General features: G+C 40.2%; 1 protein-coding gene across 2 annotated transcripts in view; it reads right to left on the minus strand.

The window, feature by feature from the left end:
- Positions 1-9,432: 9,432 nt before the first annotated feature.
- NREP (neuronal regeneration related protein) overlaps positions 9,433-15,188 on the minus strand; it is a 28,718-nt gene continuing 22,962 nt past the window's right edge. For both annotated transcript variants that reach the window (XM_082837351.1, XM_082837352.1), the window contains one exon: positions 9,433-11,105. In XM_082837351.1, coding sequence (XP_082693477.1) covers positions 10,980-11,105 — 126 coding nt within the window. In that variant the 3' untranslated portion in view covers positions 9,433-10,979. The remainder of the gene's footprint in view (positions 11,106-15,188) is intronic.

The raw sequence follows: 15,188 nt of genomic DNA on the forward strand, positions 1-15,188 counted from the left end.
ATAGACTAGGACCTTGTTTCTGGGATTAAAATTGTACCCTGGGCTACCTCTCTAGCTTTCTGCCATTTGTATTTCTATGCCATTTGATTCTTGCACAATTTTTGTAATATTTACCCACCTCTGTGCTCCTTTTCTCCACCGGGAAAGGCTACAAGCAACTCTTTATCTGTGAAGTTCTTGATGTAATACCTCTATCTATACAGAAATCACCTCCTGACTTCTCCTAGGCTTAAATGATGTCTAGACCCCAACTCTGACCTTGCCCTGGTTATGTCTGCTCATCTCCCCATTTCTTGGTTATATTTCACCTGAGGATTTCCTTAACACCCAAACCTGTTACTTTTACTGTATCCTTTAATAATTGGCAATCAATTTTTAACCAGCTCATAATGTTTTCCTGTGCCCATTGCTTCATGCATGAAGAGTCAGAGGAATCCCTTGGTCCTTGATGAACAGACTAATCATAAAATGATATAAATGATTTATAAACAGTTTAAAATGTTCATCCTCACTAATATAAAAAAAGAAAAGAAAAGAGACCCAAATAGGAGCAACGAGGTACTATTTTACTCTTACAAAATTAGCAGATTGGAAACCAGGTGAGTACTGCAAGTCTGGTGAGGATGTCGTAGGACAGGTATCTGTGCCTACCCTGTGGATAAGAGTGTAGGTTGGTATAAGCTCTTGGGAAAGCAGTTTGGCAAAATATAATTAGGAAACATGACAGATACATATATAGCCTTGGCGGCAAAGAGTTTCATCATAGATAAGGTAATAGGTAAGAAAGTTTGCTATAATTGAATATTTGGCAGCCATTCAATGTTTTTTTCTTCCTGTACTTTAAAAATTAAACTTTCTATTTTGAGATCATTGTAATCTCACATGCAGTTGTAAGAACTAATGCAGAGGGATCTCATGTACTCTTTACGCAGTTTTCCCAGTCATAACATCTTGCAAAACTGTACCACAGTATCACAATCAGAACGCTGACACTGAGACTGTTAAGATGCAGAACGTTTCCATCACTACAAGGATTCTTCACGTTGTGCTTTTTTTTTCTTGTAATAAACTTATTTATTTATTTATGGCTATGTTGGGTCTTTGTTGCCACACGTGGGCTTTCTCTAGTTGCGGCGAGCGGGGCCTACTCTTCGTTGCGGTGTGTGTGCGGGCTTCTCATTGTGGTGGCTTCTCTTGTTGTGGAGCATAGGCTCTAGGCACCCGGGCTTCAGTAGTTGTGGCGCACGGGCTTAGTTGCTCCGCAGCATATAGGATCTTCCTGCGTCAGGGCTTGAACCCGTGTCTCCTACATAGGCAGGCAGATTCTTAACCACTGTGCCACCAGGGAAGTGCCGTGTTGTGCTTTTAATCACTTGATCCTGCCCACACCCTCTCTTTGGCCCCTAATCTGTTATTTGTACACTTTTGTCATTTAAAAAAAGTTATATAAATGGAATCATACGGTATGTAAGCATTTGGGATTGGCTTTTTCTCACTCAGCCTAATTCTCTGGAGGTTCATCCAGGTTGTTGCATGTATCGATAATTCATTTCTTTTTATTGCTGAGTAGTATTCCATGATATGGGTGTACACAGTTTGTTTAACCAGCCCATTGAAAGACATCTGGGTTGTTTCCAGTTTGAGGGTATTATGAATAAAGCTGCCATAAACATTCAGGCCTAGGCTCTTACATGAACAGAACTTTTCATTTCTCGGGGATAAATGGCCAGATGTGCAATAGCTGGGTCATACGTTAGTTGCATGTTGAATTTTTTAAGAAACTACCAAACTGTTTTCCAAAGGGGCTGAACTTTTTACCTTCCAGCAATGTACGAGCAATGCAGTCTTTCCTCATCCACAGCAGCCCTTGGTGTTGGCGCTATTTTTATTCTAGTTATTCTGATAGGTGTGTAGTAGTATCTCTTTGTGGTTTTCATTTGCATTTCTCTAAGGGCTAATGATGTTGAACAATCTTCAAATCTTACTTGCCACATCTGTATATTCTCTAGGTTGAAATGTCTTTTCATGTCTTTTGCCATTTTCTGATTGGATTGGATTGGTTTTTTACTGTTGAATTTTAAAAAATTTTAAAAAATTGAGACATAATTAATATATCATAAAACTCATCCTTTTAAGATGTAGTTCAGTAGTTTTAAGTATATTCAAAAGATTGTGTAACCATGACATTTTATGTAAGTCCAGAACATGGTAATCACCCATATTCGTTAGCAGTCACTCTCCATTCTCTCCTTCCTCAGCCCCTGGCAACTTCTAATCTACTTTCTATTTCTATAGATTTGCCTATTTCGGACATTTAATATAAATAAGATCATGCGATATGTAACTTTATGTGACTGGCTTCTTTCACTAGGCATAAGGTTTTCAAGGTTCATCCACGTTGTAGATGTCTCAGTGTTTCATTGCTTTTTTATTGCTGCACAGTATTACATTGTGTGGCTATATCACATTTGTTTAGCTGTTTATCAGTTGATGGACATTTAAGTCATTTCTTCTTTTTGGCTAATATGAATAATGCTGCCATATACATGTGTTTTGTGTACACATATTTTCAGTTCTTTGGCTGTACACCTAGGTATGGAATTGATGAGCAACACGCTAGTCTACGTTTAACACCGTGTTGCATCCCCAAAAGCCACGTAAGAGTGTGTAGGAAATGTAAAGGCTAAGGAAAAGGCTCTGCCATCTTAGACAAGCTATTCCACTCCGGGCAACTAATTTTCCCTCAGCCGAGCTAATGATTCTGACCTCGTATCACTGCAGAGGGGCCACATGTGAAGTGATATAAGTGGCAGCTCCTCAAGTGTCCTACACAGACAATGAGCAAGCGGCTATTTTTCACACTTCCCAGGAGCTGCCACCACACTTTTTAAATGTCCCTCTGAGCTAGCCCTCCTCAAGAACTCATATCAAATGCTCCTTCATTATCACATCTGACAAAGCAGATCCTAGCTATTAATGACAAATTAGAGCATCCCAGTTACCCCTCTCTCCAAGAAAGCCGTGCCCCTTAGCTCTGCAGGGAACATTTGCTTTTCAGAAGCTAGCTTTGGGATTTGAAGGAGCGAGCCAGGGAAGCAGCCTCTGAAGAGGCCTGAGTGGCTACCCTTGCTTGCTCCCCTCTCCCAGTTCTCCAGAACCTTAGGTACAAACGGCCCAGGGAGACGAGGGAGGAGGAGGTCTAGGGCCTCTGAGAAAAGACGCGACTGTCTTCCTCCTTCTCAGGGGCACTGGGAGCAACACTATGGTGAGGGGCGTACGGAGACTTGGCTCGGGACTGGGGCTGCCCCAAGTGTCAGGGAGCAGAGAGCAAAGGGCTCTACAGCAGCTGTAGGGACAGCAACGGGACCCCTGCTCCCTCAGCGTAGCTACGTCACAGGACACCCCGATGGCCAGCGAGCCATAAAATGTGTCCCTGGTGTAAGCCTCCACCCTTGATCCTTCCCAGACCTCGGCCATCATTTTTAAAAAAGAGCTGGGTCAGCCACAAACAAGGGTTCTTGTAAAAGGGCAATAGGGGGTTGAAAGCTCCAGAAAACAGATCACAGGGGAACTGGCTAAAGGAACTAAGGCAGTTCTGCCTGGAGGAGAAAAAGGTGAGGGAGCAGGACACGAAAGGCTGTTGTGTGGAAGAAAGAGCCCACTTAACCTCTGTAGCTCTGAGAACTCAGCTAGGACCAAAGGGTGGGTGGAAAGTAATACAAGCGTTAGGCTCAGAAAGGTTCCAAGTAATAATTAAAGCTGCCCAACTTGAAGGATCAGCAAATTAATGCATTCTTAAGATTCTCTATTCCATGAGGCTTTCACGTTAGCTGCATGGGTCTCCCAGGGAAATAGCTAAGCTATGTGTTAATGGCACTGTGTACTGTGAGAGGGAATAGATCAATTTCACATTATTTCTATGTAGTTATGCTCAGAGGTAAGCCTAATGGACACACACACAATAAAAGAAGATGACCCCCCTTTTCTGCCCTGATGCCCAAGCTGCCTGCCGCTCTGTGGGCTTTTCTTGAGCAGTGCTGGGGTCCCAAGGACTCAAGGGTTGGGAACCTGCTGTATAACCTCACCTCTCACTGACCTGGGCCCCCTTCTCCTGTGACCACTGACCACCACCCCCGCCTTTTGGATATGCTAGACAGAGCTATAACGAAGTGTTTAAAAGAATTTGGAAGAAAAGGATTAGCACTCAAGAGATTTGACCTTGTAAGGAAATGAAGTAAAGGCTCTGAGAAGAATTACCGACTTACTGAATTCGAAGCCCAGGAAGACTGATCTCTGAGATCTTCCTCCTGCCATTTCCCTGTGCACTAGGGCCTCGGTGGACCATCCACTGACAGGTAGTCTGGATCCTTCTTTCCCTTCGCCATCAAAATTCATTCCTGCTGTGTCCCCTGGGAGTCTTGTTCCCTGCAGTGCACTAAGTTCATGGCCAGCAAACTTCAAGGCTTCTTCATTCAGAAGAATAATGGGGGAATTCAGGCACTGGGGCTGGGTGAGAAGTATTTCTGGCCAAGAGTGAGTTCCTCAAAGCCCAGTGGATAGGTGGTTATCTAGCTCAGAGATCTTAAAACATTTTTATTCTAAAAAAAGAGAATCTTAATAGAGTATTTCCATCATGCAATTTTTAAGTTAATAGTAAAGTTTTTCATCGTAAATTTAAATACTTTCAAAGGTTATAATTTGGAGTATATTGTAAATGTTTCTGTTTTAACATAAAAGTTGAATTTCTTTCATAAATGTATACAATAAAATCCAAACACCGTGCAATTGATAATCCATAATTTTATTTTTAAAAACAAACAATTCTTTATAACTTGCAGAAATTTGACGTTTTTTCATGAACTTAAATTTTTATTCCAGTTCCCTCTAAGAATCTTATATTAATAAATATTGATCACCCTATCACATTTATCTGCAATAAAAAATGTATCTAAATTTTAAAACTTTTATCTTCTGTGACCATAAAACTGTAAGCATTAAAGAAATCTGTGTGGATGAATTAGCATTATTAGCAATTCACTACTAATTAAAACTACATGCATATATTATATTAATTATTAAACACAAAAATTGAAATTATAATGAAAATGCACCTCAATGAGACGATGAATTTTTTCGGTTAGTTCTAGTATCCGTGGATGGATATTACTTATTGCTAAAATGAGACAGGGGTTGTCATCAATTCTATTTCTTTTGTTTGTTTTTAAGCTATGAATTGTAGGAATTGAAAGTGTTTTATTATAGCAATGTAATTCAACTCTTTGATCTCCTTCCATGTTATATGCCAAAATTCATATAATGATCTATTATCAAAAAATATTTCTAATCTCCTGTCACCTGACAACTTGATTAGGTCCTTATGCATTTTTCTTATAAGCAACGAATTGGAAAGCACCCTGACTCGCAAAGAGATTTCTTCTCGTCATTAGAATCTAATTCACTTTCTCAATTTCTGGGAAGAAAGATCTTTGCTACAATTTACCAAATGATTGTTAATTATGCTGTAACGCTTTCACCTAGACCCACCTTTTTAAATCCCATGTCTTCAGAAATGAAAGGAAAACCAGATATATTACTAATTTCATTATACTTTTGCCAAAATAATGCTTTTGGATAAAATATTTTGATCTTATTTCTTCCCTTAACCATATTACTGTTACCTTGGAGTTGCAGATTCAGCCCATTTACGGAACATGTCCATCACAAACCTCATTGGCAGAGCCAGTCTTCACTGTTAAACCAATTAGTCAAATCAGATTCACTTTCTGTCAGAAAAAAAAACTTTGACTTCATTTTTCAATTCAAATAGCTATTTTGAGGATTATTATAAAAATCAATGAGAATTAAAAGCATATCTTGTGAAATTGATCACTAAAACCAATCAGAATGAAAATGATATAGAGCTAATATAATTTATTGCATGCTTAAATAAGTTATAAAAACAAAATGATCCATACACTTTCTCAATCAAGAAGAATGACGAAAGGCATGATGTATCTCTGGTAAAACTGTGTGAGGTTACTGAATGCTGCTGACTGACTTTGGAGAATAAGTAAGAACTAGTGTAAAAATCAGAACCACCACAAATAATAGAAAGGTTCTAGGCTGCGAATCAGTCTAGCAGCACGTAATATTTTTTGTTGTTGTTATGAAAAAGATATTAAACATCTTATAAGACAGAATATGATGAGAATTGACTATAATTGAAACAAATATTTCATGCTATGCTTTGATACCACAGGTTTTTGATAATTTTATTAACTAATGCACATCAAGTCTGAAAGAATCCATATGAAAAGTTTTTATTCTTGAGTGTTATCCATTTTATCGTGTAAAAATTGAGTATTTTCAAAAGGCATCCTAATTGCATTGAAAATAATCAGCATTGCAAACCTATACTTCTTTAGCTGTCCTAAGTTACTTTCCTCCCAGGTAAGAAATATCCTAGGGATAAGTATGGAGAATAGTGGAAAAAAAATTGCTTACAATTACATGAACAAGCCATTTTGGGTAGTTGATGTCTCCTACTGATTTTCTCTTTGCTTCACTCTCTCAGGACTCTCCCTCAAGTGCAAGGCATTCTTTGACAAGAGTCAGGAGGAGAAAGAGGAAAAAGCATTAAATAAAAATTGTCATTATTTCCATCACTCCACTTTACCAGTATTATCTGAGTTCTGAAAATCCAAATGAGTCCAAACACCTCACTTCCGTATTTTCTAATCTATCAGTTTGTGTGTATAAGAAGGGAAAGCCCAAAGCACTATGGATTTGTGATTAATCATTAAAGGAAACTTTCTCTTTGTTTGCCACATCTGGGGTTTTTGTGTCATATTAAGGCAATCTGTTATATTAAGAGTTGGGATGTATGAGACCTGTATCTTTTTTTATATAATGTGGGGAGAGGACTATTGTGAATACAGACTCATTCTCAGCAGAACAATCTTAGGAACACGTCTAGTTTGCATAGAGGATCTAGAAATGAGTTCCTTAAAACTATCCATGAGCATGTATGTACTCCCTGGAAAGACTTCACATACTCTGAGTTACACATACCCCGGCTTGAAAACCATGCATTTATCAGACCCGTATGTAGCCTAACCTAACCCAGTCCAAGATGTGATAGCCTGGGGATCTCAGTCACTGGAGGAGAGTAACTGAAAAGTTGAAAAGAGGGCCCAGAGGTGCAGAGGGAACTGCAGCAGCCCCTGTTTGGGGACCAGTAATGAGGAGCCTCTGTTTCCAGTCTGGTGTTCACAGACATGCACGTGCTCCAGCTATCAAACAGAAATTAGAAGATCCCCTGGCTCTTTGTTGGTGCAAATAAGCACACCACCATCTTCTGAAACTAGAAGTTTCATATTGCAAACTCAGGCCAACAGAGGGAGGCAGGTGATGTAAACGAACAAAGCAGACGGGGTCTGAGATTAGCTGTGTGAGACTGGATAATGGAGGGGCCAGGCCTCACCAGAGATGGAGGCTGCTACTCAGCTTCCATTTTTCAAGGGAAGCCCAAAACCTGAATTTTCATGTGAAATCTTCCAATTTGTAAATGTTGGCAATTAAATCAACACTTTTATAAAACACATTGCAGGCCAAACAGAACAAGTCTACAGGTCATATCTGGTCCGCGGTTGTTAGTTACCAATCTCTGTCCGCCCAAAGACAACTGGGTGATATTTTTACCTCTAGAGAGAGAACAAAGCAGTCTTTAACTAAAGTTTGGGTCTCCCGCTCTGACTCCAGCTACTGCTCCAGTTTCTTAGCTCCAGCTCCGCTTCAGCAGTTTATTAACCCTGAACAAGTCGTAGCTGATTCACACGTGGGTCCTGCAAGTTTAGAGTGAAGTGCACGGTCAATTATCTAGTATTTCAAGCTTCATGGGGACGGAGGGAGTTGTCATCATCAAACCCAAGCCATTTAGTTGGATGGACTTTTAAACATCATTTATTTCAGTTTCCCTGTTTTTACAGCTTCCATTAACATTTTCTAAATATTCCTTTCAGGGCTGATAGCACTTGGATTAGTAAATAGTATTATAGTTCCTGGATGCTCTCCTCATTTGCCTTCAGTCTCTGGAGCTTCAAGGACTGTAAAACCTTCTTCAATCAAAGAAATATCTATAGGTCTGCTCTCAGCCATTCTCACTTCCAGCCCTTGGCCTACAATTACCCTGAGGTTTTAACTTCAGATGGTGTGCTGGTTTTCCAATGTGTCCACAAATTCTTTGATACTCCTCCCTTCAGGAGGTAGAGCTTAATTCCCTCCCTGTGAATGTGAGCTATACTTAGTGACTTGCTTCTAATGAATAGAATATGATGGATGATAGTGATTCTGAGAATAGGTCACAGGCATTATGGCTTGCTCCCAGCTCTCTCTTGAATTACTCACTGCGGGGGAAGCCAGAGGTCATAAGGACACTTGAGTGGCCCTGTGGAGAAGCCCATGCATGGGGGAACTGAGTTCTCCTGCCAAGAGCCATGTGAGCAAGCCATACTGGGAGCAGATTCTCCAGCCCTGTTTAAGCCTTCAGATGACTGCAGCCTGCTCACCTCTTGACTGCAAACCCAGGACAGATCCTGTGCCATAAACACCAGCTCAACTGCTCCTGAATTCCTGACCAATGGAATCTGTGAGACAAGCAAATTTTGTTGTTCCAAGATGTCAAGTATGGCTGTAATTTGCTATGTGGCAATAGATTAACACAGAGGGGCATAAAGCAACCCAGCCTACCATCCTCCTGGCCTGGCCTCATCCCCTTTCCTGTTCCAGTTTAACCAGGGCAAGAAGACAAGATGTAACTCCTCCCAGCTGTGATGTTAGCTTATCATTTGCTAGATTCCAGGTAGCTGGCTATATATGAATTCATGATTTAAAATCCTATCTCAAATTTTTATCCACTTACAAGTGGATAAAGCCTTTTGTCTTATACATTTGTACACTTTTGTGTGTGTGTGTGTAAATATTCCATGAAGCAGCAAGGTCAGGTATCTTTTGAGATGGGTAAAGAATACCACAGAGTAGGTCTTTATGGCAAGGGGTAAAAAAGAGTGTTTTGAGGTGTGTGGGAGTGCCCTGAAAGAGAAAAAATATAGAAATAAAAGGGTCTCGGTTTAATTCTCCTTTGTACCCAGAGGCAGCTCTGCAAATACCATCCTAATGAGCCACTGCCTAGCCCCTAATCTCATAAAACCCTCAGAAGGGAAAATGCATGAAAGGCAGAGCTGATTCTATCTCTTTTGATATTTGTCCTTGGGTCTACTTTTGGGGCTCTGAGAGCACATGAATTAACATGAACAAGTGAAAGCATTCAAAAGTAGGCCTTTCCAATGACGAGCCAAGCCAGTTACCATACAGCTTGCATATTTATTGAATACTACTAAAATAGCTAAAATACATTGGGTACTTGTTGTGAGTGCATCAGTAAAGATCACATTGCTACAAAAGCCTGCATATTCAGCAGTACACAACTGCAACTCTACGGAAATGCCACAGATGCAGAATACTGTTTTCTTGCTCTATTTACACAGCGGATATACCTATTCTAACAAAGGAGGGAGGGGGGTAAATGCACGGGAAACTCAGGCCAATGGGGGAGCGAGAAGAGAACGAAGAAGTGCAGTGCATGCGTCGGTTGATGTGTAACAGTCAGAAGCGGGACAGTTCAGAACAAAGCCTGCCCTGTCAAAGGAAGAGCTAAAAGACAGTTATATAAAAATTAAGGTGGGCTTTCAGACTGGCTAACACAACAACATTCCATGAGTGGATGGTATTGTCTGATTGTATTTTTGTTTATCCATTTCATGGGGAGCAAGGACAAAAATGTAAAATCTACACCTTGCTTATCAGAACTGCCGAAAGAGAGTGCTCTGCCTTTAAAAAAAAGAAATTTGTAAAAACATCTTTTTCCAACCTAATTTTTGGGAAAGGTCTAATTTTCATGTTCCTACTGAGATGTCAGTTTTTTAGATTTGTTTCAGAGGGCATTTGTTAAAAAAAAAAGTTTGCCCTTTCTTCCCCAAATATTCTTTCAAATGAAAAGAACCAAAAGAGACACCTAAAAATGCCTGTCAAATTATTGCTTTTCGTTCTCTAAGTGAGGCAGGCGAGGCTATGGAAAGGAAGAGATTTGGTAAGGAAATTACAGTTTTGTGATTGCTCCCGCTACAGTGACTGCGTGTCCAGGAGTGCCAGCCCATGAGACATGGGTCTCTACCGCTCTGTGGTGGCACTCACTCAACCTACAACGCTGAAGAAGAAAGCCACACTGAAGACACAAGGAGAACAAGTCAATCCAGTCTAGAGAACAACATTCGGGGAAACAGAGTACCAACACCTTCTTAGAACATGAAAATAAAAAATAACTCCATCAGAGCTACCTTGCCAAGGAGCATGTTGAAAGTCCAAAATAGCACCATTCATCAGTGTCTCAGGTCCTGTGGCAGCATCTCGATCACTTACCACAAGGAAACAATGAGTTTCAAACTACTTCTATACATCGAAAGAGTACATGGATAAAATATAGAGATATACAGACAATTGATGAACATAAACTACTAGGCTTGTTACATCTAAATGAAAAAAAAAAAAAATGGGGACTCTCAGCCTCTGCAAGAAGCAGTCGGGAGCTGTGTGAGTGAAAAGGCAGAAGTGGACCGGTTGTGTGAGAGCAGAGGGGGTTTGAGTTGTGGAAGACATCGTCGTAGCAAACCAGGCCTGAAGGCCCACCTGTAAGGGTTGTAAACGTGGATTCACAGTGTGAAATTCTGAGCGTTTTCACTTGAGTCAGAATGATTAAAAACTGGTTTGATGATACCTATTTGTCCACTGTAAATTCTCTAAAGCAAGGCTCAGAGTCCCATAGTTTCTTCTTATACTTGATGATTTACACAGAAAAAAATCCCATATATGATACCATGACCTCATCAATACCCATACACCATGTGTAATACAAATGGAGGTGATTAAAAAGAGAGGAGGTAACTGATTCCCGGGGAGTGGAGCTCACTGCTGCCAAGTGGATGCAGGGAGGCAGCCTCGGTCTGGCCATCCTTCTTGCGGCTCACTTCCTTTGGGACAGGAAGTCTTCCCTGAAGAGCACACAGACAGACACACACAGAAAAGAGACACACTGAGTCACGCTCCTAAAACCATTTGAAAACTTTTGCTTCTCTTTCCCGCCTTTTATCCCTGAACTCCTGGTGTTTTGCAGAGCTTACATATTAAACACAGTTCACCTGAATGTAAATATTAGGTCTGTCGGGGCATGAAGTAATTAAACACTAGCTGCCGTGGCTGCAGTGGCATCAAGCACATCCCTAATGGCTGGGCCCAGCCATGCAGGAGACAGCATTCCCCAGAGTCAGGTTCCTGAAGACAGTTTCCAGGATCCGATAGGACCCCCGACAAAAGACTGGGTGAGAGGTGTTCCTAGGAGTGCTAACACTTTTTTGAAAAAGAGTTCAGCGGCCATGGTGGGGATACTTGTTTTCTAATACATAATAAAAATATTTAAAGCATGCCACAACTGCACAGATGTAACTTATGTACAGTTTATTCTAGAAGCAACTGGGACAGTCCCTATGGGCCTTACAGTAAGAACCAGAAGTGGGTACCAAAGGCAGGGGAGTGTCTGGGAGGGAAATCATGTGGGCTGGGGGTGGGAAGGCGGCGGCTGCAGAAAAGAGGAAACTAGTGGGAAACCAAGGCCAGAAGAGAGTGAGATTCAGCTAGATTGGACTGACTGGGGCTTTTCTAGTCTCTCCTCACGATCCTGATGAGTGAGGGTTTCGTGTTTCTGACTAGGAGAATCCAAACGCACTGTGACTGATGATCCTTTGAGTACCCACGGGGAGAAGCTCCCCATCACAACCAAACAGCAAGAGGACAGGACAATGAAGCCCATTTGCCCAAACGATGATGCAAAATAAAGGTCTTATCACAACTAGACTTTATGCCTCATTCAGAAATGAATACAGTGAACATTTGACAAGAGTCTCTTTTAGCCTAACACTTAATTACTGGAGTTGTCTCAAAAAAAATTATCCACTATGGTTTTAAAAGATCTGGTTTTTTTTCTTTTCCTTTTTGTTCAGGTTACATGTTCTAACAGGATAGTTATAATAAGCCAATTTGACTGAATATAAGTACTTGGGTTAAAGTGATAATCTTGCTTTGTGATCTGCAAATTACTTTATTCAAATTTTTTAAATTCAGAAGTCAGGGACTTCCAAGCAACTTGAAACCAAATAAATGTTTTCAGCAGCCACCAGAGTGAACTAAATGTAACAGATAATTCAACTTTAAGAAGTCTTATTTACTGTATAGGGTTCCCATATTAAACATCTGTTATACCTAAATATGTTTTAAAAATCTCAGACTTTGAGAGCATGTAACATTTTTAGAACGTATATTAAATCCACTCAGTACGTACTTTAATGCTCCAGTCTTAGTTTGTGATTTAGAGGTTGTTTTGGTATCATTAAATACCAACAGGACCAAACCAGAAAATTAAATTAAAATATAATTCATCATTTACACACACTTAAGGATCTAGATAAATATCCAAAAGCATTGTATTGGGCAGTTCCCTTCACTTGTGAAAATAATTTCAATCTTGAAATTTTGGCATGCAATCCCACTACTTAAAAAAAGAAATCCACTGTAATCCTGATGTCTTTAATGTCTGTTTCTCCTCCCCTATCAACCAGTTAGCATCATGGTTCAGGATATGACAAGCTTAAGTTTTGGGCAAATGAAGAATTCAATGGCTGTTAACTGTCATAGGCCTAGAAAGGGAAATCAAAAGTTCATAACACATTTCACTCAACAGCTATACTCTTTGCATGGCTGGCCTTAACACTGCCTCCTTCAGACTTACTGTGAAGTGAATATATAGAACATCAGTTGGTCCTTATATAAGTCTCAGTTTTACTAATCTCTTATCTCCATAAAAAAATATACAACAAAATGAAATAAAGAGCTGGGTGGGATCTGGGTAATTGGGAAAGAAGTCCTTTCAGGAAAAAAAAACGTGAAGGAGATTATTTCAGATTTGAATTTATCACGTTTACTATTTTTTTCTCTTTCAAGGACCCAAAATGTTCACGCATGTCTTCCCTTCATTATTCATGTTTTGTGTGCCTACTATATGGATTGAGCACTCTATTAGATTTTAAGTCAACGGAGACAAAAGCAGTCCGTCCAGCCTGCCCTTAATTAATTTGCTGTATGGGAGACACCTAAATAACTGGAGGATAACAAGGCAGTGGTGGTAAACCATGCAGGGAGTTCTGCTATGAGGCACCCTGGGGAGCTCCTGGGGAGATAAAGTTCTGTGTATACTCCCTTTGGAGGCTGGAATTTACTAGATTTCAGTCCCTACCTCCTGTCCTTCATTAACAACAAAAAAAGATATTTCTGCCCCCATTAAAGGAATTTCAAGCTTCTGCAGCAAGGGGAGGAGGTATTTTGAAGAGGAGACACAAAGATGTCTTACTCCCCACAAGTAAGGCCTTGCAAGAATTCATACACACAGTGTCATATCTTCCTCTATCATCCACCATATAATGGTCCCTACAGGACTGAGGAACTTGAGTAATCCAGAAGGCTGGAGGAGGGGATGTGCTCCTAGATGTCCCTTCGCTGATGTACCTCAGGTAGGATGGCCCTCTCTGCTCATGACTGTTAGTACATGAATCCCCCAGTTACTCAATAATGTGCTTTGGGCCAAGTAAGCCAAGATTGTTTTCCATATGATTATGCAAAGACGTGCTTTTCCAGAAGGCAACAGCCAGAAAAAGGACAAATATATTATGCTTGAAATACTATCCATATATTTAGAGAGGAAAGAACTCAAAATAACAGAAGACCTGAATTCCAGGATCCACTATGCCAGCCCCCTGGAGCATACCTCAATGCAGGGAAGGCCTAGGACACAGACTGGCCTTCCAAGAGGAAAGGGAGGCACTGTTGACCTCACTGAGGAACTTGCCCAGTCTACCCCTCTGGTTGATACCACCAGTATCAAAGAGAGGACCTCTGGATGCCTCAATGGGGCAGGAATTAATGAAAAGACTATACTCTCCCCCTTCTCTTCCATAATCACATCTTCCTCTCAGCTACTCAGGGGAATTATGCCTTGAGGTGGCCCAGTAAAGAATGTCTAGACTATACGGCGCCCCCGGTGGTGTGGTCCTGCTGAGGAGGTGGGGTGTGGGTGTGTTTTAAGTAAAGCTCCAGTATTTTAGTGCAGCTCCACTCCAACTCTACAAGATCAGAACAACTCTAGGTCAGGCAGGGCCCAAATCATTTGGTTCACCCACTTTGCTGCCAATGATTTCGACCTTGACCTTCAGAAATTCTCTGAAAGATTAAAAGTGATTTAGAACTGTTTTCTTCCAGTGCAAACTGCCAGTAGACATAATCTCTTTAACTAATGTCTGCCTGTTAATAAAAGATAAGGAATTGCTGAAACCATTAAGGGTAAGTAAGATAGTTTCCCAAAGTTGAAATGACAGTAGTAGCTGGGGAGTCCTCTCCATTGGTCAATTACACTTAAGAAATTTTTAAATGGAAATTTTATTTTCAATGGACTCTATTTTTTTTTTTAATTGCAAAATCAATTGGTCAGTGGTAAAAAGTACAGTCCTCCTTGCTTAAGGTCAAATTGATATTTACCCTAACAGGAAAGTCCAAAGGTATCTACAGTAAAAACTGGTAAATGTTTTTGTTGTTGTTGTTGCTGCTGTTTTGAAATGCTGCTAAAATCTAAAATGTAAATTTTACAAATTTTCTTAAGGCAGAGAATTGTCATGCCTTAAGATGTCTGAACAATGAAAGCATGTTTATAGAAAATATTTTTAGGCTAAAAATTATAAGAAAAAATATAACAGCTTTTTTATATTCTTTCTGTTTTGTTTCATGGGTAATCTTATCAGATAGGCAGGTATTATTACCAGACAAAACTGTCACCGTCTTATACTCTTAAGATAACTTTTAGTTAGATATCTTCATATTTGAGTTTATCCACCCAGGAATGGAACGAACAAAATAAAAACCTGCAAAAGGTACATTTGACAAATTGGTTCCATGATTCTTAAATGAAAATTTGCTTTGGACTTTGGACTTGTCAAGAAAGAAAAATAGTATGAACTGTAAGAGTCACAGGACTT

The sequence above is a fragment of the Leucopleurus acutus genome, assembly GCF_964270905.1.
Source record: "Leucopleurus acutus genome assembly, chromosome: 3".
Taxonomy (NCBI): Eukaryota; Metazoa; Chordata; class Mammalia; order Artiodactyla; family Delphinidae; genus Leucopleurus; species Leucopleurus acutus.